The sequence below is a fragment of the Salmo salar genome, chromosome ssa27 (genome assembly GCF_905237065.1).
Source record: "Salmo salar chromosome ssa27, Ssal_v3.1, whole genome shotgun sequence".
Classification (NCBI taxonomy): Eukaryota; Metazoa; Chordata; class Actinopteri; order Salmoniformes; family Salmonidae; genus Salmo; species Salmo salar.
Genome location: NC_059468.1, coordinates 9877246 through 9901896, shown reverse-complemented (window position 1 = coordinate 9901896; position 24651 = coordinate 9877246). Strand labels below are relative to the sequence as shown.

Here is a 24651-nt window from a genome sequence, read left to right as displayed (position 1 = left end):
GTGCTGGTTTGATGGAATCCATCTCTGTACAACTGACCCAAGATTCCAACGGAAGTGCCCCTGTAAGGTCGGTAATGACAAATAACTACTTTATCCTATGTAGATGATATGCCTAAAGGTTTAGCGAGTACTGATACTTGAAATGATGACTAGAAGAGAATCTGAATTCAGTGAACTTGAACCTGTGACTCCCCCCACACAGTCGATTATGGCTGCTTCCACAAAGTGAAATCACCAGGATTTTGAGATTCCCTTTGTTGATTGATTTTCCATACACAAGTAGACATGTCACACCAGTCCATCAGTCATGTTAAAGTGGGATTACCTGGAATTACCCGCAATTACAATGTCAAGATCTTTCCTGCCAAGGTAGGTGGAGATATGAACTCATAATCTCATGCTTGTTAATCCAAACTTAAATTGGTGTACCAGACCATTCAGAGATCTTGGGCAGTGTGTTGATTTAAAGAACCAATACCTGGGTGACACTATTTGCATTGTCCTTTAGTTGACATCAGGCACTACATTTGAGTCACTTTCCACTTCTGACATCATTGTTGTGAACCAGACACCTGGGTTCAAGGCCAGGTCAGGAAACCCCCGAATTTGCTACAATGGTGTGAGAAGTGGGAGGGCTCTGCTGTGAGGCCACCAGAGGCATGTGAAAGGTATTGAAATAAATATTAAGGATTATTTTTTAAGTCTGCTATTTGGGATTCTTTACCCCCCCCCCATTGAAACCTTAACTTTAACCCCAATGAAATGTAAAAATGGTTACAGTTAGGTAAGGGTTAAGGTTAGGCTAGGGTTTAGGGTAGCGACGTCCCAAGGATGCCGGAAACCAATGACCCTTATTTTTATGTGAAATTCTTACTCTCCTCTTATCTAAAACATAATGGGATTTGTAGTTTTCATGTCTGTACTCCCTTTCGTGTATACATTATTTTGACAGTCACGGTAGAAATCCCAGACGGAAGCGCCACCTCTGGTGAAACTCAACACTTATTTTAGCAGTGTAGTTCTATAGGTATTTTCAAAGACAAGGGAACAGTCAAATCGAACTTCATTTCCCAGGAGAAAATGCAATTTGTCAGTTTCTGCTGTCTACGAGCTCAGACAGGCAGTGCAACGGAGAACTCGTCGGAACGGTTTCAAGTCTGTCTGTTTTACAACGATTATAGCATTTGCAGTCAAAAGAGGCAACATTTAAACTCACTTGGTGTGAATCCCTAGCCCCCCGCCCGCTACCCTTGCACAGAGATATGAGCGGCAGCGGGCGGCCCAGAACTAGCTCGTTTGCTGAGCCACAAGGTAATCCCGGAGCCGCTGCAGCATCCACCGGATCAGCCGCTGCGGTGGGGAGTAGCACAGGAAAGACCGGGGTCCAGCAGGCCTCGGGGAGCAGTTCGTCTGGATGCTCTAATTTAAAGCTGGCCAGTAAGTTTATTATGATGTTTTGTGAAAAATATTGCCTTGGATGATTTTAAGACACACTGTAGTTACAGTCCAGTGTCCAATGTTGTAGCGAATGTGGTCAATTTTGAAAAAACGAGTTAACTAGTTAACTGCTTTGATTAACTGTCGTTGTCTGAACGGTTGAGTTGTCAGTTAGCAAACTAGTTACTGTAACTTGCTAACCCACGCCAAAAACCAAGTAATTCGCGCTAGCTAGCTTGCTAGGTCTAGATTAGTTATGCTAAACAAAAATAACAATTTCAAAGATTTTACTGAGCTGCAGTTCATATGATTGAGGAAATCAGTCAATTGACAAATTCAATAGGCCCTAATCTCTCGATTTCACATGACTGGGAATATAGATATGCATCTGTTGGTCACAGATACCAAAAAAAATGGGCCTCAGGCTCTCGTCATGGTATTTCTGTGCATTGAAATCGCCATCGATAACATGTAATTGTGTTCGTTGTCCGTAGCTTATGCCTGCACATACCATAACCCACCCACCACCATGGGACACTCTGTTCACAACATTGACATCAGCAAACTGCTTGCCCACACGACGCCATACACGTGGTCTGCGGATGTGAGGCTAGTTGGACCTAATGCCGAATTCTCTAAAACGAAGTTGTAGGCTGCTTATAGTAGATCAATTATCAGGCAACATCTCTGGTGGACATGCCAGCAGTCAGCATGCCAATTGCACGCTCTCTCAACTTGAGACAACTGTACATTGGCATTTTATTGTCCCCAGCACAAGCTGCACCTGTGTAATGATCATGCTGCTTAATCAGGTTCATGATATGCCACACCGGTCAGGTGAAAGGAGAAATGCTCACTAACAGGGATGTAAACACATTTTGTGTACAACATTTGAGAATGTGTATGAAACAGTTCTGGGATCTTTTATTTCAGCTCATGAAAGATGGAACCAACACTTTACATGTTGCGTTTATATTTTTGTTCAGTGTATATTAGCATGCTAGATAATTAATGACCTCGCGGTACCATACTGTAACAGCTAGCTAAATATAAAGAAAGCATAAGCAACATAAACAACCTTAGCTACGTGTGCTAAGGCATGCCAGCTAACTTGTAAGCAGCAGCCATAGCCGATGGATAACTAGCGTCTAAGATGGGTTTTAGATGGCTAGGTGTTAACTAGTTTACAAGGGGATTCAATCTAGTTAGCTAACCTAGTTACAGTAGCTAGCTAACAATAGGTACATCATTTAAGTTATATCAAGCAAACGAGTCAGTGATAACTAGCTAGCTAGTTCAAACAACAATCATCTTTACCCAACGAGCTAGCTACGTGACACTACAAACGACAGGCTAACGTTAGCTATCACAGACTTGATAGGCAAGGTAGCCTAATTGTTTGTTCATAAAGGTTGACAACTAAGCTAGCCAGATAACTAGCTTTGTGCTTCCCAACACAGATTCATGTTAAGCACACCCTTACCTATTGTTCAAATTAGGTCGATAGTGGATACTTATCTATCCAGTAGCCCAGATAAGTAACCAGCCTAGAAAGATAACTCTAGTTATACAGTGACTGTTAACAGGTGATACAGAACTTGATAAAAAGTGGTGAAACATGTAACTACTAGCCAGCTGTATAATATATTATGAGCTAGTAATTCTCCAAGAAGTAGGCTAGTAGATATACAGAAGAAAGATGACAAGCTGAAATACTTGCTTACATAGTACATCAACAACTTCCATGCATCCTTTGCACGTTTTTTTACCTAGAGCATGTTTCCACTTTGCGCCTTGTAGTGCACACTGGAATTGGATGGCTTTATCCACCATGATGATCAACGTTTGTCGTGCAGAGTACATGTTGTTGGTTGTGGATCTGACTTTTCCCAGACCTTCTTCCCCCTGACTAAAGGTCTCGAAGCTTCAGCGTATGTGCAGATCACGTTCTGCACGTGTGTCTTTACTGCACAGATTTGTGGTCCCCTTCACATTTCTCACTGTCAATGGTGAATGATAATTCTTCAAGTTTTACTGGTGAAACGTCCGTATGCAGATCTCCTTGAGTTAGTGTTATTTTCGCAGTAGCTTACAGTGTTGTTTTGAGTGATGTACAGTGAGCGAATTTTGCCTGTCTTACAGTAATGTAATACTATGCAATTATATTCGGTTATGTTAGGTAGAATACTATCATTATGTGATCTTGCAGACATGGATTCAGCTTTTATCCATCTTTTATTAAATGACCACCATTCGCCAAAGTAGCCTGTTCTCTACGGATAGAGCAGAGACTGTGCGTAAAGTAGAGAATAAACACATGCGCAGAAGCTTTGGGATCTTTAGTCCGGAGGAAACAAGTTCTGGGACAAGTCTGATCTGCAGCCACATCGTATTATATGTGATGATGAAAGTTGGAGCTCAAACCTCATGGTATAAGTCAATCTTGGCGAAACACTAAGCAAAGATGTGGACAACAGGACATGCTGATGCTTTTGAAATGGTGAAGTGGTGTTCCAAATGATGACAGGTCTCCTTTTTTGTCAAGGTTTTTTAATGCTTCATGCGGGACAAGTCATTAAGATTTCTGTGGTTTGGATTTGACACTAGCAAGAATATAGGCTACTTGTCTAGCCGTTGATTGCTTTTGACTAAATTAACCTAAGTCAAATTTTGCCTCAGATCTCTGGTATTTATGGCACAAGTTCTCAGGTCCATAAATTCAACCATTTCTTTAAAAACAACAACTCCCTCTTTCTGCACGTCCAGGTGTATCAATTCCACACCCTCACATGTCTTTCTGCACGAGCACACTGTATTATGTCATCACCATTAGAGGTCGACCGATTATGATTTTTCAGCGCCGATACCGATTATTGGAGGACCAAAAAAGGCCGATACCAATTAATCGGCCAATTTTTTTTATTTATTTGTAATAATGACAATTACAACAATACTGAATGAACACTTCTTTTAGCTTAATATAATACATCAATAAAATCAATTTAGCCTCAAATAAATAATGGAACATGTTCAATTTGGTTTAAATAATGCAAAAACAAAGTGCTGGAGAAGAAAGTAAAAGTGAAATATGTGCCATGTAAGAAAGCTAACGTTTAAGTGCCTTGCTCAGAACATGGGAACATATGAAAGCTGGTGGTTCCTTTTAACATGAGTCTTCAATATTTCCAGGTAAGAAGTTTTAGGTTGTAGTTATTATAGGAATTATAGGACTATTTCTCTCTATACGATTTGTATTTCATATACCTTTGACTATTGGATGTTCTTATAGGCACTTTACTATTGCCAGTGTAACAGTATAGCTTCCGCCCCTCTCCTCGCTCCTGCCTGGGCTCGAACCAGAAACACATCGACAACAGCCACCCTCGAAGCAGCGTTACCCATGTAGAGCAAGGGGAACAACTACTCCAAGTCTCAGGGCGAGTGACATTTGAAACGCTATTAGTGCGCACCCGCTAACTAGCTAGCCATTTCACATCGGTTACACCAGCCTAATCTTGGGAGTTGACAGGCTTGAAGTCATAAACAACGCAATGCATTGCGAAGAGCTGCTGGCAAAATGCAGTAAAGTGCTCTTTGAATGAATGCTTACGAGCCTGCTGGTGCCTACCACCGCACAGTCAGACTTCTCTATCAAATCCTAGACTTAATTATAATATAATAAACACACAGAAATACGAGCCTTAGGTCATTAATATGGTCAAATCTGGAAACTCCGGAAACTATCATCTCGAAAACAAAACTTTTTTTTTTCTTTCAGTGAAATACGGAACCGGTCCGTATTTTATCGAACGGGTGGCATCCCTAAGTCTAAATATTCCTGTTACATTGCACAACCTTCAATGGTATGTCATAATTACGTAAAATTCTGGCAAATTAGTTCGCAACGAGCCAGGCAATGAACGCAAGAGCAGTGACACAGCAGTGAATTTCATGTTAGCAGGCAATATTAACTAAATATGCAAGTTTAAAAATATATACTTGTGTATTGATTTTAAAGAAAGGCATTGATGTTTATGGTTCGGTACATTGTTGCAACGACAATGCTTTTTTCGTAAATGCGCTTGTTAAATCATCACCCGTTTGTCGAAGTAGGCTGTGATTCGATGAGAAATGAATAGGCACTGCATCGATTATATGCAACGCAGGACACGTTAGATAAACTAGTAATATCATCAACCATGTGTAGTTAACTAGTGATTATGTTAAGATTTGATAGTTTTATATAAGATAAGTTTAATGCTAGCTTGCAACTTACCTTGGCTTCTTGCTGCCCTCGCGTAACAGGTAGTCAGCCTGCCATGCAGGCTCCTCGTGGAGTGCAATGTAAGGCAGGTGGTTAGAGCGTTGAACTAGTAACCAGAGGTTGCAAAAACGAATCCCCACTGAACAAGGCAGTTAACCCCCGTTCCTAGGCTGTCATTGAAAATAAGAATGTGTTCTTAATGTTTTGCCAAGTTAAATAAAGGTGGGGGGGGAAAAATAAATAAATAATTAAATCTGCAAATCGGTGGCCAAAAATATCGATTACCGATTGTTATGAAAACTTGAAATCGGCCCTAATTAATCGGCCATTCCGATTAATCGGTCGACCTCTAATCACCATGGTGGTGTGTGTGTGTGTGTGTGTGTGCGCACAATCATTTGTTTGTGGGAGGCTGTGTGATATGAGCAGAGTTAGAGCAGGGTCATTCTCCGTGCAAAGTGCTAAGGTCTCCAGTTCAACCAGCGAACTGGCCCTGTCCTCATACAGGGAATGAATCTCACATGAAGTAGGCCTGCCTCAGAACTCTCTGACCCAGGCCACCAAACACAGCTCTTTGCTTCCCTGTGGCTCAGTTGGTAGAGCATGGTGTTTGCAATGCCAGCATGGTGTGTGCAACGCCAAGGTTGTGGGTTCGATTCCCACGGGGGGCCAGTACAAAAAAAAAAATGTATGCATGTATGCATTCACTACTGTAAGTCGCTCTGGATAAGAGCGTCTGCTAAATGACAAAAATGTAAAAAATGTTTGAGGTGGCCTGGAGGTAACTGTTGTTTTGAGTTCAAGTGTATTAGATGAGATCGATGATGGGCCTATTGGAGGATCGCAAGTCTTGTGTTCCTTAGGTCAAATGATGTTCAAAGGAGCACAAAATAGCCCTGTTCATCCTCCAACAAAGCAGGCGGCTACTCTAGTGGTTACACAAACATGAGGTAGTTAATAACACGGGCCCTTGGTTGAGTTCAGTAGGACATTCAGTAACTCATTTTGCAATGGCAAATAACAATTTATTGAAACAAGTCTAGATTGTATTTCACCCACTTTTAAAATGTTTTCTCCTTAACATGATCCTGTAGGCCTATTTTTCTATGCTGAGAAATTGCTTACTCTGCCTGCTGCTTGTTTTGGCTATGTAAAGGCCTGTTATCATTTGACCTAAATGCTGTCAATGCCATAAGCCTCAGCTATTTATTTTTTTAAGCATAGGACATTTTCAGACTTTTTATTGAAGAGACAGGGCGTTTAGAAGTAAGGAAGTCAGTGAGGGTATGTGAGAAAGTAGCCGTGGGTAGAGCATTCCGACCCATACCGTCACGAGCGTTGAAGGCGGCGATGTTAACCACTACACCACCCCAGGTCAAAAATGTCAATACACTTGAGCACTTGTTTACGTCACAATGTTAGAATAGGTCACTGTGACCCACATTAAGCCTACATTCCTTCAAAAGACCATGGTTCCTAATAACTGTAGAAATTAACCATATATTAGCAACAATGTCCTTGGTCATGTTCATTATGTCACGCCGTAGCAAAACAGCTTTTCTTAGAGTTCAGATAATAAGCCTACATCCCTGTTTTGGAATGTTTTCATCAGTTTCGTACCTACTGAACAAAACCCTCTTAATCTCCTCTCTTTCAAATCTGAAAAGAGGACTATTTTTTTGACACGACTTGTCCTTGTTTCCCAGGGGACAGTGGGAAGGTGACTACGGTGGTGGCCACATCTGGGCAGGGCCCCGACCGCCCACAGGAGGTGTCCTACACGGACATTAAGGTGATCGGGAATGGCTCCTTCGGTGTGGTGTACCAGGCGCGCCTCATCGACAGCCAGGAGATGGTAGCCATAAAGAAGGTGCTGCAGGATAAGAGGTTCAAGGTATGGCGGCCAGTCTCTTGGAGAAATACAGCCTTGTTGTCACCCAGAGTCACATTTGTTTATTTTCAAATCTGTAGCACATCATTTACAGTGCATTTGGAAAGTATTCAGACACCTGAATTTCCACATTTTATGTTACAGCCTTATTTTAAAAAAAAAGTAATTATTTATTTTTCTCTTCCATTTACACACAATACCCCATAATGACAAATGAAAACTTGTTTTAAGAATAAAAACAGAAATACCTTATTTACATAAGTATTCAGATCATTTGCTATGAGACTCAAAATTGAGCTCAGGTGCGTCCTGTTTCCATTGATCATGCTTGAGATGTTTCTACAACTTGATTGGAATACACCAGTCATAAATTCAATTGATTGGACATGATTTGGAAAGGCACACACCTGTCTATATAAGGTCCCACAGTTGACAATGCATGTCAGAGCAAAAAGCCATGAGGTCGAACAATTTATCTGTAGAGTTCCTGAGGCAGGATTTTATTGAGCATTGAAGGGCCCCAAGAACACAGTGGCCTCATCATCTCCATCATTCTGGAAGAAGTTTGGAACCACCAAGAGTCTTCCTAGAGCTGGCAGCCTGGCCAAACTGAGCAATTGGAGTAGAAGGGCCTTGGTCAGAGAGGTGACCAAGAACCCAATGATTGCTCTGACAGAGCTCCAAAGTTCCTCTGTGGAGATGGGAGAACCTTCCAGAAGGACAACCATGTCTACAACACTCCACCACTCGGGCCTTTTATGGTAGAGTGGCCAGGGAAGCTATTCCTCAGTAAAAGGCACATGATAGCCCGCTTGGAGTTTGCCAAAAAGGCACCTAAAGGACTCTCAGACAATGAGAAACAAGATTCTCTGGTCTGATGAAACCAAGATTGAACTCTTTGACCTGAATGCCAAGCGTCACGTCTGGAGGAAACCTGGCACCATCCCAACGGTGAAGCATGGTCGTGGCAGCATCATATTGTGGGGATCTTTTTGAGCGGCAGGGACTAGGAGACGAGTCACGATCGAGGGAAAGATGACCTGAGCAAAGTACGGAGAGATCCTTGACGAAATACTCCAGAGCATTCAGGACCTCAGACCTTCCAACAGGACAACAACCCTAAACATACAGCCAAGACAACGCAGGCGTGTCTTCGGAAAAAGGCTCTGAATGTCCTTGAGTGGCCCAGCCAGAGCCCGGACTTGAACCCCATCGAACATCTCTGGAGACCGGAAAATAGCTGCAGCGACGCTCCCCATCCAACCTGACAGAGCTTGAGAGGATCTGCAGAGAAGAATGGGAGGAACTCCCCAAATACCAGTGTGTCAAGCTTGTAGCGTCATACCCAAAGGTGCTTCAACAAAGTACTGAGTAAAAACCTGTTTTTGCTTTGTCATTATGGGGTATTGTGTGTAGGGGAAAATAACAATTTAATCCATTTTAGAATAAGGCTGTAATGTAACAATGTGGAAAGTGAAAGGTTCTGAATACTTTCCGAATGTACTGAACAAAAATATAAAGATCTATGAATGTCACATGACTGGGAATACAGATATGCATCTATTGGTCACAGATAACAAAAACGGTAGGGAGCGTGGATCAAAACAACAGTCAGTATCTGGTGTGACCGCCATTTGCCTCGTGCAGCACGACACATCTCCTTCGCATAGAGTTGATCAGGTTGTGGATTGTGGCCTGTGGAATGTTGTCCCACTCTTCTTCAACGGTTGTGCGAAGTTTCTGGATATTGGCGGGAACTGAAACACGCTGTCGATCCAGAGCATCCCGAACATGCTCAATGGCTGACATGTCTGAGTATGCAGGCCATGGAAGAACTCAAATCAAATGTTATTGGTCACATACACATGGTTAGCAGATGTAAATGTGAGTGTAGCGAAGTGCTTGTGCTTCTAGTTCCGACAGTGCAGTAATATCTAACAATTCCACAACAACTCCCTAATACACACAGCCATTTTAAGGCCCAGATCACTCAGCTCCCTGCCTAGCAATGATGATGCAATGTGAAGTGGGTGGAGTCTCCTCTTTATCAAAGTTGGGTTTGCATACTACCACAGGTGAAACCATGTTTTTGTTTGAATGCAGCTCTATTGGCCATCTGGGAAGAATAAACTTGGTTAAGCTTCTATAGTGTCCGTAGAGTTTTGTTAGTCTGAAAATTAGAACCTAACAGTACATATAAATATATGGATGACTGAGCGGCATAGGCAAGATGCAATAGATTGGTAACCGGCACATTTACACCATCCACGAATTGTGTACAGATCCTTGCCCCATTGTCGTGCCCATGCTGAAACATGGGCACGACAATGGGCCTCAGGATCTCGTCACGGTATCTTGGTGCATTGAAATTGCCATCAGTAAAACGCAGTTGTGTGATGTCCGTAGCATATGCCTGCCCATACCATAACTCCACTGCCATCATGGGGCACTCTGATTACAACGATGACATCAGCAAACCGCTCGCCCACACAATGTCATACACGTGATCTGCGAAATTCTCTAGAATGATGTTGGAGGCAGCTTATGATAGAGAAATTAACATTTAAATTCTCTGGCAGCAGCTCTAGTGGACATAAATGCAGTCAGCATGCCAATTGCGTGCTCCCTCAACTTGCGACATCTGTGGCATTATGTCGTGACAACTTCATGATCATGCTGTTTAATCCGTTTCTTGATATGGCACACCTGTATGTCTTGGTGAAGGAGAAATGCTCATTAACAGGGATAAACAAATTTGTGCACCACATTTTGGAGAAATGTTTTTTTGTGTGTATGGAACATTTCTAGGATCTTTTATTTCAGCTTCTGAAACAACACTTTTTACATGTTGTGTTTATATTTTTGGTCAGTGTGTGTATATATCAAAAGACACCCAGCAAGTTTAGCACTCACCAAAGTCAGATTTACTATAAGAAAAATGTTATTACCTTTGCTGTTCTTCGTCAGAATGCACTCCCAGGACTTCTACTTCAATAACAAATGTTGGTTTGGTTCAAAATAATCCATAGTTATATCCAAACAGCGGCGTTTTGTTCGTGCGTTCAAGACACTATCCGAAAGGGTAAATAAGGGTGACGAGCATGGCGCAAATCGTGACAAAAAATGTCTAAATATTCCATTACCGTACTTCGAAGCATGTCAACCGCTGTTTAAAATCATTTTTATGCCATTTTTCTCATAAAAAAGCGATAATATTCCGACAGGGAATCTGCGTTTAGGTAAACAGACGAAAGAAAATAAAGCATGGGGTCGACTCGGGCATGCGCCTAAGCCCATAGTACTCTGATCGGCCACTTGCCAAAAGCGATAATGTATTTCAGCCAGAGGCTGCCTCGATATCGTTCAGCTTTTTCCCGGGCTCTGAGAGCCTATGGGAGCCGTAGGAAGTGTCACGTTAGAGCAAAGATCCTCAGTCTTCAATAAAAAGAGCCAAGATGAAACACAACTTGTCAGACAGGCCACTTCCTGCATGGAATCTTCTCAGGTTTTGGCCTGCCATTTGAGTTCTGTTATACTCACAGACACCATTCAAACAGTTTTAGAAACTTTAGGGTGTTTTCTATCCAAAGCCAATAAGTATATGCATATTCTAGTTACTGGGCAGGAGTAGTAACCAGATTAAATCGGGTACGTTTTTTATCCGGCCGTGTCAATACTGCCCCCTAGCCCTAACAGGTTAATGCGTTTGAGCCAATCAGTTGTGCTGTGACAAAGTAGGGGTGGTACACAGAAGATAGCCCTATTATGACAAGAACAGCTCAAATAAGCAAAGAGAAACGACAGTCTATAATTACTTTAAGACATGAAGGTCAGTCAATGTGGAAAATGTCATGATGTTTTAAAAAGTTTCTTCAAGTGCAGTCGCAAAAACGATCAAGCGCTATGATGAAACTGGCTCTCATGAGGACCGCCACAGGAAAGGAAGACCCAGAGTTACCTCTGCTGCAGAGGATAAGTTAATTAAATTTACCAGCCTCAGAAATTGCAACCCAAATAAATGCTTCACAGAGTTCAAGTAACAGACACATCTCAACATCAACTGTTCAGAGGAGACTTCGTGAATCAGGCCTTCATGGTTAAATTGCTGCAAAGAAACCACTACTAATGGACACCAATAAGAAGAGACTTGCTTGGGCCAAGAAACACAAGCAATGGACATTAGACAGGTGGAAATCTGTCCTTTGGTCTGATAACTCCAAATTTGTGATTTTTGGTTCCAACCGCTGTGTCTTTGAGACGCAGAGTAGGTGAACGGATGATCTCCGCATGTGTGGTTCCCACCATGAAGCATGGAGGAGGAGGTGTGATGTTGTGGGGGTGCTTTGCTCTGGTGACACTGTCAGTGATTTATTTAGTATTCAAGGCACACTTAACCAGCATGGCTACCACAGCATTCTGCAGCGATACGCCATCCCATCTGGTTTGTGCTTAGTCGGACTATCATTTGTTTTTCAACAGAACAATGACCCAAAACACATCTCCAGGCTGTGGAAGGGCTATTTGACCAAGAAGGAGAGTGATGGAGTGCTGCATCAGATGACCTGGCCTCCACAATCACCCGACCTCAACCCAATTGAGATGGTTTGGGATGAGTTGGACCGCAGAATGAAGGAAAAGCAGTCAACAAGTGCTCAGCGTGTGTGGGAACTCCTTCAAGACTGTTGGAAAAGCGTTCCGCGTGAAGCTGGTTGAGAGAATGCCAAAAGTGTGCAAAGCTGTCGTCAAGGCAAAGGGTGGCTACCTTTTGAAGAATCTCAAATATATTTTGATTTAACACTTAATTTAAAAACAATTTTTGGTTACTACATATGTGTTATTTCATAGTTTTGATGTCTTCGCTATTATTCGACAATGTAGAAAATAGTACAAAAATAAAGAAAAACCCTTGAATGAGGTGTCCAAACGTTTGACTGGTACTGTATATAAAGTTGTTTTTTAACAGACCATAACTCTGAGTCTGCTTTAGGGGGTTTTGCTATAGAAAATGTAGTATCGTGGGTCTGTATCATGGCAACACTAAATTGTCTTATCCTTTACGTCATGAGATGATGAATATCCATTTTTGGATTGGTCTCGTAAATTCCTATAATGTTATGAGTAGGCTACTTTTCTTTTTCAATACAGGACACACCTTTGTAATTTTAGAAGAAACATTTCCATATGACTTTGTGGGAGGAGATTTGTATTGTAGCCTATGTTTTTCTGTGACCGAAATGAACACTATGTCTTTACCTTACTGAACAAACACATATCCCACGCATTGTAAAGATCAATTCACTTACAGGGCAATTAGAAACCCTTGACATTTTCCACTGTTCAATTCCAGAACTGTTCTTTTGTTTAACACGTTTCCTATGCAGAACCGAGAGCTACAGATCATGCGAAAGTTGGACCACTGCAATATCGTGAGGCTACGCTTCTTCTTCTACTCTAGTGGTGAAAAGGTAGGCTGTCGTCCATTGTTTTTGGCACACCTTAATGCGGAAATGAAAATGCCGAGGACCCGAACGGTCTGTTTCCTCTTCATATGAGTCGTTCTTCCCACTACAAAGTTGGGATTTTCAAAATGCATCATTTGAGTACATATCGAGTTATGACTGGTGCAGTCATTTGGCATATAGTGATTGTCAGTTCTCTTCCCCCTATACAGAAGGATGAGGTGTATCTCAACCTGGTGCTGGACTTTGTCCCAGAGACCGTGTACAGGGTGGCCCGGCATTTCAACAAGGCCAAAAGCATCATTCCTATCATTTATGTCAAGGTAAACTCCCTCCCTTCTTTTTTCTTTCATTCTCCAACTTTTGCTCGCCTCAACGTCTTTTCATTAGACTTCGATTGTCTAGTATAACACATTCAACTATGAACTATCATTTTTTAATTTTTTAATTTACTCTCCCAAACAGGCTTGGCATTGACACAAAATAACCCTCCTTATTGATTTGTTTATGGTTCTAATTGGTCTACGTCGGCCATTTTGTGTCTCCTCAGGTGTACATGTACCAGCTTTTTCGCAGCCTGGCCTATATCCATTCCCAGGGTGTCTGCCATCGAGACATCAAACCCCAGAACCTGCTGGTGGACCCTGAAACTGCCATCCTAAAGCTCTGTGACTTTGGGAGGTAAGCTGGTCAGGTATTTCCCATTTCCCTCCACGTAGACAGTGTTTTATATACTATTGAACCGATGTGACTGACTGGTACCGAAATATTGAAGTAAACCTGGGTCATATGTGTCCTGACTGAATGTGTTGAATAAATGGGCTCAACCAGACACAATGTAAAATGGATCTATGCCCTCCCTTGAATGGGGTTGTAACACTGATCCAGTTGTATCCTTAGTTACAATCTCCTACTCACACCCTTTTCATTGTATATTTTGCCCATAATACAGCCATTGCTGATACCGTGCAGACACAGGGCTGCTTTCTATAGAAAGTATCCTGTGAACTTCTTAATTGTAAATCAATAAGTATAAATCTCACTAAGATATTTACTTCAGCATGAAAAAATGATTGACACTGAGACGTGTGAGCCCCACCCCTCATTCATCGGGTTTATCAAGCACTATATAACAGTTTCCACCAAATGTCAACGGGTCAGGTGACCTCATGTGGTCAGGTATAATCCTATACCGCATGGTTAGACCTGCAGGGCTCAGTATTAGCCTCTACTGCTGAACATCTACTGCTTATCTTACCAGTGACAACTGTTGCAGTGGGTAGAGATGGAAGTATTGCAAGACGACTGTATTAGAATAACCTAGACTCGCCTTAGAAGACTGCATTAGCTTAAGCTAGATTTATTTGAGAGAACTAGAATCTGTCACAGAGTGGATAGCGTTTTGTAGACTTTACCCTTTGCCAAAGCTTCATAAAAAAATGGTGGGGTTTAGGACGAATTGAGTTATTGCACACATACACTTCACAGAGTAGGTGTTCCCTTATGCTAATAAATGCTAGAAAGCACCAATGGGATCTCACTAGCTCGTGCTTGGCTCTGCCCACCTCCTTGCTTGTTCTTCCCACTATGATTAATTTTCTCCCATTGGAAACGACAGGCTCTGTTCTATCTTGGGTTACTCTTTGGTATTAGCCTAACCTGGACTTAGCTTAGAAGACTGTATTAGCCTAACCTAGGTTTAGCTTAGAAGACTGTGTTAGTCTAACCTTCAACCTCTGCGGTTTACCCTAACTTCAGCGCGAAGCAGCTGATTCGTGGGGAGCCCAATGTGTCGTACATCTGCTCGCGGTACTACCGCGCCCCAGAGCTCATCTTCGGCGCCACCGACTACACGGCCAACATCGACATCTGGTCGGCGGGCTGCGTGCTGGCCGAACTGCTACTGGGACAGCCCATATTCCCCGGGGACAGCGGAGTGGACCAGCTAGTGGAGATCATCAAGGTGAGTAAATAGGAGGAATGTGTTTTCCTGTATGTGGTTTACACTACAGGGATAAAAATACCTGCCATTCTGATTGCGTACCAACGTTAGGACATTTGACTTATGAGAATGTTTTGTGTGACTGATGGGGAGGAAAGCTAGGGAAGTAATAATCCGTGATATAATTAAGCAATAAGAACAGCCCCACGGCTGTCAGCCAATCAGCATTCAGGGCTCGAACCACCCAGTATCTAATAATCAGTGACGTGGAGAGATTCCAAATGATAACCATTGTGCGCTAATAACTGTGTACTTTTATGTCTGCTACTCAGGTTTTAGGAACTCCGACACGGGAACAGATCCGAGAAATGAACCCCAACTACACAGAGTTCAAATTCCCCCAAATCAAAGCACATCCCTGGACAAAGGTAAATGGTTATAAAAAATATATATAGTTATGTTTTTGTCTTTCAAGTAATGTCTTTGTTTTTTTCTGAAACTGTTTTTCATGTTGTGTGTGTGTGTGTACTTTTACCTCCTCTCGCAGGTGTTTAAGCCTCGCTCCCCTCCGGAGGCCGTCGCCCTGTGCTCGCGCCTGCTGGAGTACACCCCAGTCACCCGCTTCTCGCCCCTGGAGGCCTGCGCTCACGCCTTCTTCGACGAGCTGCGCCAGCCCAACGCCCGGCTGCCTAGTGGCCGACAGCTGCCCCTGCTCTTCAACTTCAGCACCACCGGTCTGTACACCTTGTTGACCCCCTGACCTTTTTGTTATCCAAAAGTGGTTGATTCAATTTCAATTCAGGGAATCAATTGAAACTCCCATTCAAGAATTGAAATAGACCTGACCGCAACTTTGTTTTGTGACCCATGCATATATTCTGCACGTCCTTTTAGGATATCTACAAACGAAGTTTAGAATATATTTGTTTGTTTTCAATGTCTGTTGTATGGCTTATGTGTTGGGATGTTTAAAATTGTAAGACTTTTACCCAATTTCAAACACTATGACCTTGCCACAGTCTTTTACCAGTTCTTTCTTATAAATCTAATGCTTTTTCCTATCTTTCTTTTTCTCTCCTATCCTTCCAGAGCTGTCAATCCAGCCCCAACTGAACTCCACCCTAATTCCTCCTCATGCCCGCGCACAGACCAATTCATCTGGTATGACCCCAATCCCCTATTCCAAACATAGTAATTGGCTACCCATGTCACTTCAGTACCACACAGTGAATAGAGTAGCTGTCAATCATTCATTCCCATATCTGCAGCTATTGTCATGGAGTAGTAATTGGCTTGCAGACATTCTAGGTTCGGTGGAGTTTTAGGCTAAATCCACATGAAATGAGGGAAATGGATAGTAAGATGACTGGTCTTACAAATGGCAAAAATAAAGTATCTTCCCTTATCGATTCAAATATTCTTTGTCCATGTTTCTGGTCATTGTAATGCTTTCTGTAGAAGACAGCAGCCAACCAAAGGGGCACTAGCCTGAGAACCACACGTCTGTCTCTTTATATTTTAGTAACCACACCTTTGTGCATTGTAAATGTTTGTAGTCTTCACTTAACTGGAAATCTGGAAAATGTTTTCTGATCCGTTTTAGTGGAGGTCTTACTACAATTTAGCTGCGTAGTTGCATATGTCTACAGTTTATTCTTGACTAGCAAAATCAATGTGTTATGTCCATTCAAAATATCTAACATTATCTGTCCTCTTCTCTACCACTATTCTCCACACTTCTCCCTCTATTCCTCTCATTCCTCTATCCCTCAGTAGATGGCTCTGGGTTAGACGGCTCCTCTCAGCACAGCTCAGTACCCGGATCACTCAACAACAGCACCTGAAACATCCCTGCAAACCCTCTGTTTGTCTGCCAGCCCCCCCACACACACACTATATTGCTTCTTTCTACTTCGCTGCTTGTTATTTCTCCCCATTGGTTACAAACATACCTTTTTGTACTGTACATACATTGAACAAACCATTTATAGCATTAGAGGGTATCATTAGCTGACAAGGTAGTTTTGTTACATTCAATTGAAACTAGATCAGCACTACAGGCAGAATTCGACACACACACACACACACACACACACACACACTTTCTCATGTACTGACGACACCTTAAGTATTATTCCACTCCCTGGCTGCATCTCCTTTGGCCCAGCTCTCTCTTTCTCTCTGGCTGTTTATAACACTCATGTTCCTGCTGTTGAGGGTGGCATTCGAAGGTTCAGTAGGTGGGGCAGGTCCTCTCTATAATAACGGTTGAATTTTTTTTTAAATCAAGTTTTTTTTGGGTGTGACTTTTTTATTCTAACGTGTATTTATTTGACTGAAGACTTCATGAAGAGTTCTTCCCACAACCACACACAAAGTCTACAGGAGTTTGTCTACAAGCTAATTGAGGTGTTTCCCAGTTAGTCATTTGTAGACAAATGGGATAAAATGGTTCTGGTTACCAGATGGAGGAAGAGGCTGTGTTTGTTTTAATACTTTTTATAAAATTATATTTCAAAATATGAAATGACAGCTGCTTTTTTTCTTTTTAATTGTACATTTATTTTTTATTTTTTTATTTGCTTCGATGGCACTGTGAATTTTTACATGGAAGGGGGGGTTGAAGTTTATAATTGGTAGCCATACTTGCTAGCAAATTTCCAGTGTGTGTGTGTGTTAAGGATCTGAAGGAAAGGTTTTGACAGATGGTGAGGCTGGTGGTGTTCGTGTGGAGACTGAGACATCCCATGATGCACATCTGTGTAGCAGCATCTCTCAAGACAGTCCCAAACTGAGCCTCCCTTTACTGTCCATGGGAAGACAAATCAAATACAGGAATGATGGTTAAGACTGCTGTGGTAGTGAAATGTCACCTTCCTATTGACTTCAATATATGGCATACCATAAAAATCTTGTATGGTGAGGTTACAAGTTGGATTTCAAAATCTGGTTCTGGCTAATTTGGCACTCATAGCATGAACTCTCCAGAACTCCTGATTTGTAAGAGGGACCTTTTTTATTTTATTTAAGTATATACACGCTGTGCTGTCAGCACACTTGTAAGAATCTTTGTCAGTGTCGCACCCATCTAGATTGTAGAGGACAAAGGGATGATCAACTATGGGTTCAGCCATGTGGACATAAATGTATCCTGTATGGAGTAGCTGACTCCAGTTTGGACATTTGAAACAGACCATGATTCCAGTTCCGTTCTGTTAATTCGAGGTTGTGTGTGTGTGTGTGTGAAGACGCGTACTCTGTTACTGGTGTAGTGTGGCCGACAGGGAGTTCATAGTAGCCCTACAGTCTTGTGCTTGTGGGAGTAAATGAGAAATTGAAGCGGGTGAGGGAATGGCTGAGTTTTTCGTTGTTGTGTGTGATGATAATGTGTTGTTCGTGTGAATAATCGTACTCCGATCCAATCTGCACCGTTTTAAAAAGCCAGTGTTGTAGGTTTAGATCAGTTCTCAGTACTGACCACTTGAAAGCTTTCTAGTACAAGCGTGTTATGATATTGTACCACCTCTACCACCCACTTGTAGAAACAACCCTCATATGTGCTGACGTTGATTTAAAGAACACATTTTTCCTCCTTTTATCTCTCTGAAGCCATCTTCTTCCTAGCCCGGAATCCCAATTGATTTGCGTGAAATGGAGCATATTGGTTTGGATTCCTTTATTATTATTTTTTTCGCCCTGTAAATATCACCAACTTTTAATTTCCCCTCATTTATTTTTATTACAGTGTTTTTTTATTTTCCGTTACCTGTTGAAGTCGTCACGGACCAGTTTCAGTTCCATTCAAAAGTCTGTAAATACAATTAGTTTCAATGCCCTGATTTCAAGATGTAAATACCCCCCCTAAAATGTTTTTTTTCTCCCACATTTTCCCTCCCTGTTTGTTGATGTCTCTCTCTCCGTCTCTCTCTGGTTGTTCGTCCCCCATAACGTGTGATTGTACTGTGTCTCGCCGCTTTATTTATTACCTCACTTGGTGTTCTCGTGTAGGGAGGGGTTGAGGCACCGACTGTTTTGTGGGCATTATGTAGAATGTTCCAGAATACATGTACTGTACTTGGAACCCATGACATTGGTATGTTTGGAAAGTTGGACTGAAAATGTTTGGTTGGATATATCCAGATTTGATCAGACTATCTGCGGTACGATTCCAACTAATACATTTCTCTGGTCTTTTTGATTTATTTAATTTGTACTTTTTAAATCACCTACGTACTGACCTTTTGACAGGGGAAATGTGATTCTGGGCTGTTTGAGTTCACCAGACAACCAATTGGCCAATGCACTGCCCCTGTACCCATTCATTACAATGTGCGCCCAATGTAAGAGATTTAAATTGTGTGAAAGTGTCATGTTGTGATGCAGAGAAGCCATAATAAATGTTTAAAAAAATACCCGCTGAATGTGAAGGGTAAACGTAAGGGCCTTGATTGCGACACAGGTTCGGATGGTGCAGCCAGCCTCCCTCCCTTGACAATGCCCATCACGGACAATTCCGACTTTTGCTGCTTTCAAAATGTCAGCCACAGACAAAATGCAGCGACTGCCGTACGAACCAGTTATCAACCCCCCCCCCCCGTTCTGTGTGTTGATGTACATGCCTGTTTGCTGGTTTCATAACTAAATCTCAGCAGGATCAGGCTACTAGCCAATTATACTAGAAGTACCCTGTTCTGTGTATAGCAAACCAAGTGAGGTCACTTTTTAGTGTTCTGTGAGTAAAATTGTTATCAGTAATTTTTCATTCCAATCCAGTTTCTATTGTATCTTCCTGGTCAGGAGACCTGGTGTGCTTTTGGGACAGAGGGAGGAGAGGGAAGGAGGGAGAGAACCCAACTGTCTGTTTTGTCTGTATGAAATGAGCTCATTTAATAAAGTGATGAAACTCCCGTGAGCCCATGTTGTTATTGTGTCAGACTGAGTAACATGTTCGAAACATCACTTTCACATTTCACCCTTTTCGTCATTTTTAATGCAAATTTCCATTTTTTTTTTTTACAGTTTTCCATCAGGCTGAGAGGAAAATGTGCAGTTTCAAAGCAAATGCCCTGCAATTCTACATTTAATGCCAGGGGCGGGTGGAAAGCTAGTTTACTGCAATGCTATCGGAGTGTCTCAAACATAACGAAATCCATTGGGGCCCCATGCCATGACAAAATAACTTTTATAAATGCAATTTAGTTTTTTTCCCCTGACTGTTTAGCTTTTATTTTAATGATTGTTAGTTCTCAGATCTTATTTAAAAATATATCGGTCCATTTATCTTTTCTACATATTTTATCTGGTTTTAGTTGTTTAAGTTTACACTGAAAACATTTACCATCCCAAATGTTTTTTTCCAAAATAAAATGTATAGAGGGCTGTGAAAAGGTATTATCCCCCTTTCAAATGTTCTCTACTTTTGCATATTTTTGATACTGAATGTTATCAAATCAAAAGTTAATATTGGATAAAGGGAACCTGAGTGAACAAATAACACAATGACATACTTATTTAATTTATTTAATAAACAAAGTTATCCAACACCCAATGCCCCTGTGTGAAAAAGTAATTGCCCCCTTACACTCAATAACTGGTTGTGCCACCTTTAGCTGCAATGACTCCAACCAAACGCTTTGTGTAGTTGTTGATCAGTCTCTCACGTCGCTGTGGAGGAATTTTGGCCCACTCTTCCATGCAGAACTGCTTAAACTCAGCGACATTTGTGGGTTTTCAAGCATTAACTGCTCATTTCAAGTCCTGCCACAACATCTCAATTGGGATTAGGACTAGGCCATTCCAAAACTTCAAATGTGTTGCTTTTTAGCCATTTTCGTGTAGACTTGATTGTGTTTTGGATCATTGTCTTGCTGCATGACCCAGCTGTGCTTTAGCTTCAGCTCACAGACTGTTGGCCTGACATTCTCTTATAGGATTCTCTAATACAGAGCAGAATTAATGCTTCCTTATTTTAAGTCGTCTAGGTCCTGAGGAAGCCAACCATCACACTACCACCACCATGCTTGACCGTTGTTACTGTGGAATGCACTGTTTGATTTTCGCCAGGCATAATGGGACCCATGCCATCCAAAAAGTTATACTTTTGACTCATCGGTCCATAGAGTATTCTTCCAAGTATCTTGATGATCATCCAGGTGCTTCCAGGTGCTTTAAAAAAAATCTATGTTGTTTGATATGAATTACTATTTGTTGTGGCTAATGTTAGCAAGGCTAGGTGTTAGGGGTTAAGGTTAGTGTTAGGATGCTTTGTTATTGTTTCGACTGTTGATTGCCCCTTTAAGGTATTTTTGTTGTAATTCGAATTGAATACCACGTCAATTCTCCACTTCAAAAGTGATGTCAATAATTTAATAGGAATTTCTATTTTAATTGGCCCCAACCCTGGATGCAAATAACATTGCCATGAACATGGTATTTGAACTTTGTTCAACCTGAACACTACTGTAGTTCCATGAAACACCATTACTAGTTAATCATTTTTTTAAATTGATAATCTTTAATAGCTCACACGATAGGTAAACATTCCAAAGAACACTGCCATGAAAAGCCATTCATATCTGGAATTTGAACACACCTCAAATCAGTTCTATGGAACACCATTACCAGCTAACAGTTGTTTTGAAATTGCAATTTTATTGTAGCTGACAGTATAAAAGTGCTCCTCTTTCTCCAGATGAACAGAACCTGCAGAACTTACCAGTGATTCACATTAACAGGTAAGTCCTCAATCCATGTACATTACGGAATAAACTGTTTACTTTGCTGTTAAGCTGTTTTTCAGAGAATCCTGGATGTTTCTAGCATTATTGCCCTCTGATTGTTACAGTACCTTGTTTTTAGGAGAACATCACCACCACCATGGCAATGTTGACCATATCTCTGCTGCTCTGTGCTGCCGTTGCTCTGAGTGGAGCAACAGGTAAGACACACAGCAAACCAAGAATATATACTTTAGTTCACACTTTACAACATTCTTTACAAAACACTCCTTTCCTGTCGATCCCTGTAACTCCAGCTAGTTGAAGTTTTTGTTGTCCAGGTGCTGAGGTCCCAGCTTCACTCTTTTTCGTGTACCAGTTTTAGGACTGTTCCAGGGCTTTGGTTTTGAGCAGGCTTTGCATCTGGGTAATTGTCATTTTGAAATCTCTGTCCATGAAACGTATGTCAGTAGATTAATCTGCAGTACTACTAGGTAGACACCTCTCACAGGTTGATGATTCTACTAATCAGAATAACAGTTGTGTGCAGGAGCGTTTGTTTGTGAACAACATTACTATGACTTGTGCATTTGAATTCCTGCCTGTCCTTCCAGGAGCTAAGGGGGCAGAGGAGGGAGTAGTGCCAGCAGAGACCAGGAACCAATGCCCCACAGGCTGGTTCCAATTTGGATCGCGCTGCTTCATGTTCGTCGAGACTGCAAGGTCATGGCCCCTAGCAGAGGTATTATGGTTACTCTCTACTGTGAATTAAAGGGAAAGTTAAATTGAAATCAAATCACTTATTTGGTTTGAGGTTACCCTTAAAGGTGATTTGGGACTGCATTTATATAGGGACTGCATGTGTCATGTAAAATACTGAATCTCCCCTTCAAGTTTTGTTTCATTGGAATTTTCTTTAAGCGTGGAATATTTATAGATATATTTACATTAAGGCCTACTGTATATTGAAACCTATAGGACATTGGTTAAGACAGAGATAATCTAATATCTCCTAGAGCATTTTTAAAAGAGCATTAATTGCGATGGACAATATTTGATTGTGAGAGTCCAGAAGATAAGTTATCACAGACTGGACTACTGACGAATACTTACATTATGAAATGTCTTTGTCCCTGTCTACCTCTCACTGTAGCGCCACTGTGTGTCCCTTGGAGCAAACCTGGCGTCTGTGCATAGCTCTGCGGATGATCAATTTCTACAGGAAGTGGTGGGGAGCAAGACTGGCGGTTTCTCAACTACCTGGATTGGAGGATTTGATGCTGTTCAGGTGGAGTATACTCACAGATCAGTAATATCTTTGGTATACTCATCAATATCTCAAGGGTCACTGATAAAATCAGACCTAGGTTTGGAAGATCTTATAGATGTAGTCAAAGACAAAAAAAGGTCACTGCAGTATCTATTGGCATACGATTATAATAATAATAATAACATGGGATATCTTTGATACTGAGACCTCACTTCTTCACCACAGGACAGGCTATGGTTTTGGAGTGACGGCTCCGAATTTGATTACCAGAACTGGGCGAAAGGAGAGCCCAATAATAGCGGTGGCAGAGAGCCATGTATAGTGATCAACTGGGGAGGTACAGTAGGCCCTGTTTCATTCACTGATCCATTCATCAAATAAAGATGACACACACACACCACAAACACACTATTCTATTGTTGTGTGAACACCTGAGATTATTTGAGAGGTCATTTCTGTTCCATGTTTCCTTTTAAGACGAATACCGCTGGAACGATATAAAATGTGGAAACAGCTTTCCCTCTGTGTGCTCCAAAAGAATCTGTGAAATCCAGAAAAACTGAAACTGAAACAAAAAATGCTACTCCATAGTGCCAACATCCAACTGAACAGTCTTTATGGTAAAGTCACATTTTTTGTAAAGATTATTTGTTTCTGTAAACTGTAAGTTTGAGTTAGTTGTTGTTCATAAATGTTGAGTAATGGTTTTGTTGTTTATTGTCAATAAAACGGGTGTAGACATTGTGTTTTCTCTTATAAGTCATTATTAAACATGAATGATACTGCCATAATTGTAATAGGATTCTTAAAGGTACAGTCTAGGATCTCAGAGTTTACTCAATGGTCATTTCAATTCTTGATATTTATCCGTTCATTCAAGGTTATTATAGTAAACAAAAACTGAAAATAAAAATTTAATTTGAATAAACAATTTAGTAAACTGAAATAAAATAATTAATAAAAACATTTAAAAAAATAATAAAACTATTCTGAAACTATTGTCTTTGACTGCAAAATAAAATGAAAACCATCATAAATTTTCCTCCATTGGGCAAAAATCTAATGGGGTTTTCAAGCTTTTTCTCTAACAGGGATTTCCAGCTACTGAATCTGACAGGTAAATGCTGCCAGTAAATGGCAACGTTTCAAATAGGCTTAGCTTGTGCATCACTATCACTAGCTAACAGGGAAGAAATCCGAGGGCGAGCTCCAAGTGTGAACCATAGGTGTGAACAATGGCGGCAGCAAAAGGAAACGTGCTGTATGGGATTGTTTTGAGTACGTTGCTGGAAAGGACAAAATCAAATGTATTGTAGTGTCTGGAGATGGCAGCATGTGGAACAGAGATGAAAGTGAAAACCCAACCAACTTAAAAGTTCATCTGAACAGCGCCCACAAAGAATCATACAAACAATTTCAGGATAAATCCAAGGCGAGATAGCCACCAGCTAGCTATTAGTAGCTGCTCGTCAACAGCAACCAGTAGCTGCACATCAGGGTAGCCGTGCTGCAAGCCCAGCTTCAGATGCAATCGTTAGGCAAGGGTCATTTAAGTGTAGGAAAGGATGAAACAGCATCTGTGCCACCAGTAAGTACAGATAGTAGCGTTAGTATAAATCCCCTCGCACGGTCCCCGCAGCCAGACAATTTTCTCAAGGCTTCTGGAATTAAA

The 24651-nt window shown here is 41.4% G+C and overlaps 2 protein-coding genes across 4 annotated transcripts; both read left to right on the top strand.

Moving 5' to 3' along the window:
* Positions 1–1071: 1071 nt before the first annotated feature.
* On the top strand, positions 1072–19905 carry LOC106588417 (glycogen synthase kinase-3 beta). 2 transcript variants are annotated; one of them, XM_014177370.2, is made up of 10 exons: positions 1072–1437; positions 7408–7595; positions 12974–13057; positions 13264–13374; positions 13602–13732; positions 14810–15014; positions 15326–15421; positions 15541–15727; positions 16083–16154; positions 16770–19905. In XM_014177370.2, exons 1-10 carry the CDS (start codon positions 1263–1265, stop codon positions 16835–16837), a joined length of 1317 nt encoding a protein of 438 aa, XP_014032845.1. In that variant the 5' UTR covers positions 1072–1262; the 3' UTR covers positions 16838–19905. The 2 variants fall into 2 exon arrangements, with proteins under 2 accessions (XP_014032845.1, XP_014032844.1); XM_014177369.2 differs by having other exon boundaries at positions 1074–1437; positions 16767–19905.
* A 1614-nt stretch (positions 19906–21519) lies between these two features.
* On the top strand, positions 21520–23723 carry ssl-2 (Lactose-binding lectin l-2). 2 transcript variants are annotated; one of them, XM_045709163.1, is made up of 7 exons: positions 21520–21727; positions 21852–21930; positions 22089–22136; positions 22324–22451; positions 22863–22997; positions 23205–23316; positions 23457–23723. In XM_045709163.1, exons 2-7 carry the CDS (start codon positions 21870–21872, stop codon positions 23540–23542), a joined length of 570 nt encoding a protein of 189 aa, XP_045565119.1. In that variant the 5' UTR covers positions 21520–21727; positions 21852–21869; the 3' UTR covers positions 23543–23723. The 2 variants fall into 2 exon arrangements, with proteins under 2 accessions (XP_045565119.1, NP_001117041.2); NM_001123569.2 differs by lacking the exon at positions 22089–22136 and having other exon boundaries at positions 21527–21727.
* The last annotated feature ends 928 nt before the right edge of the window (positions 23724–24651 follow it).

What these genes read in the sequence shown, in the direction of transcription:
- ssl-2 (XM_045709163.1), top strand. Translation starts at nt 21,870, where the DNA reads ATGGCAATGTTGACCATATCTCTGCTGCTCTGTGCTGCCGTTGCTCTG. An exon ending in TGAGCAGGCTTTGCATCTGG is followed by an intron (nt 22,137 to 22,323) that starts GTAATTGTCATT and finishes CTGTCCTTCCAG; the next exon opens with GAGCTAAGGGGGCAGAGGAG. An exon ending in GAGGATTTGATGCTGTTCAG is followed by an intron (nt 22,998 to 23,204) that starts GTGGAGTATACT and finishes TCTTCACCACAG; the next exon opens with GACAGGCTATGGTTTTGGAG.
- LOC106588417 (XM_014177369.2), top strand. Translation starts at nt 1,263, where the DNA reads ATGAGCGGCAGCGGGCGGCCCAGAACTAGCTCGTTTGCTGAGCCACAA. An exon ending in CTCTAATTTAAAGCTGGCCA is followed by an intron (nt 1,438 to 7,407) that starts GTAAGTTTATTA and finishes CTTGTTTCCCAG; the next exon opens with GGGACAGTGGGAAGGTGACT. An exon ending in AGCTAGTGGAGATCATCAAG is followed by an intron (nt 15,015 to 15,325) that starts GTGAGTAAATAG and finishes TCTGCTACTCAG; the next exon opens with GTTTTAGGAACTCCGACACG.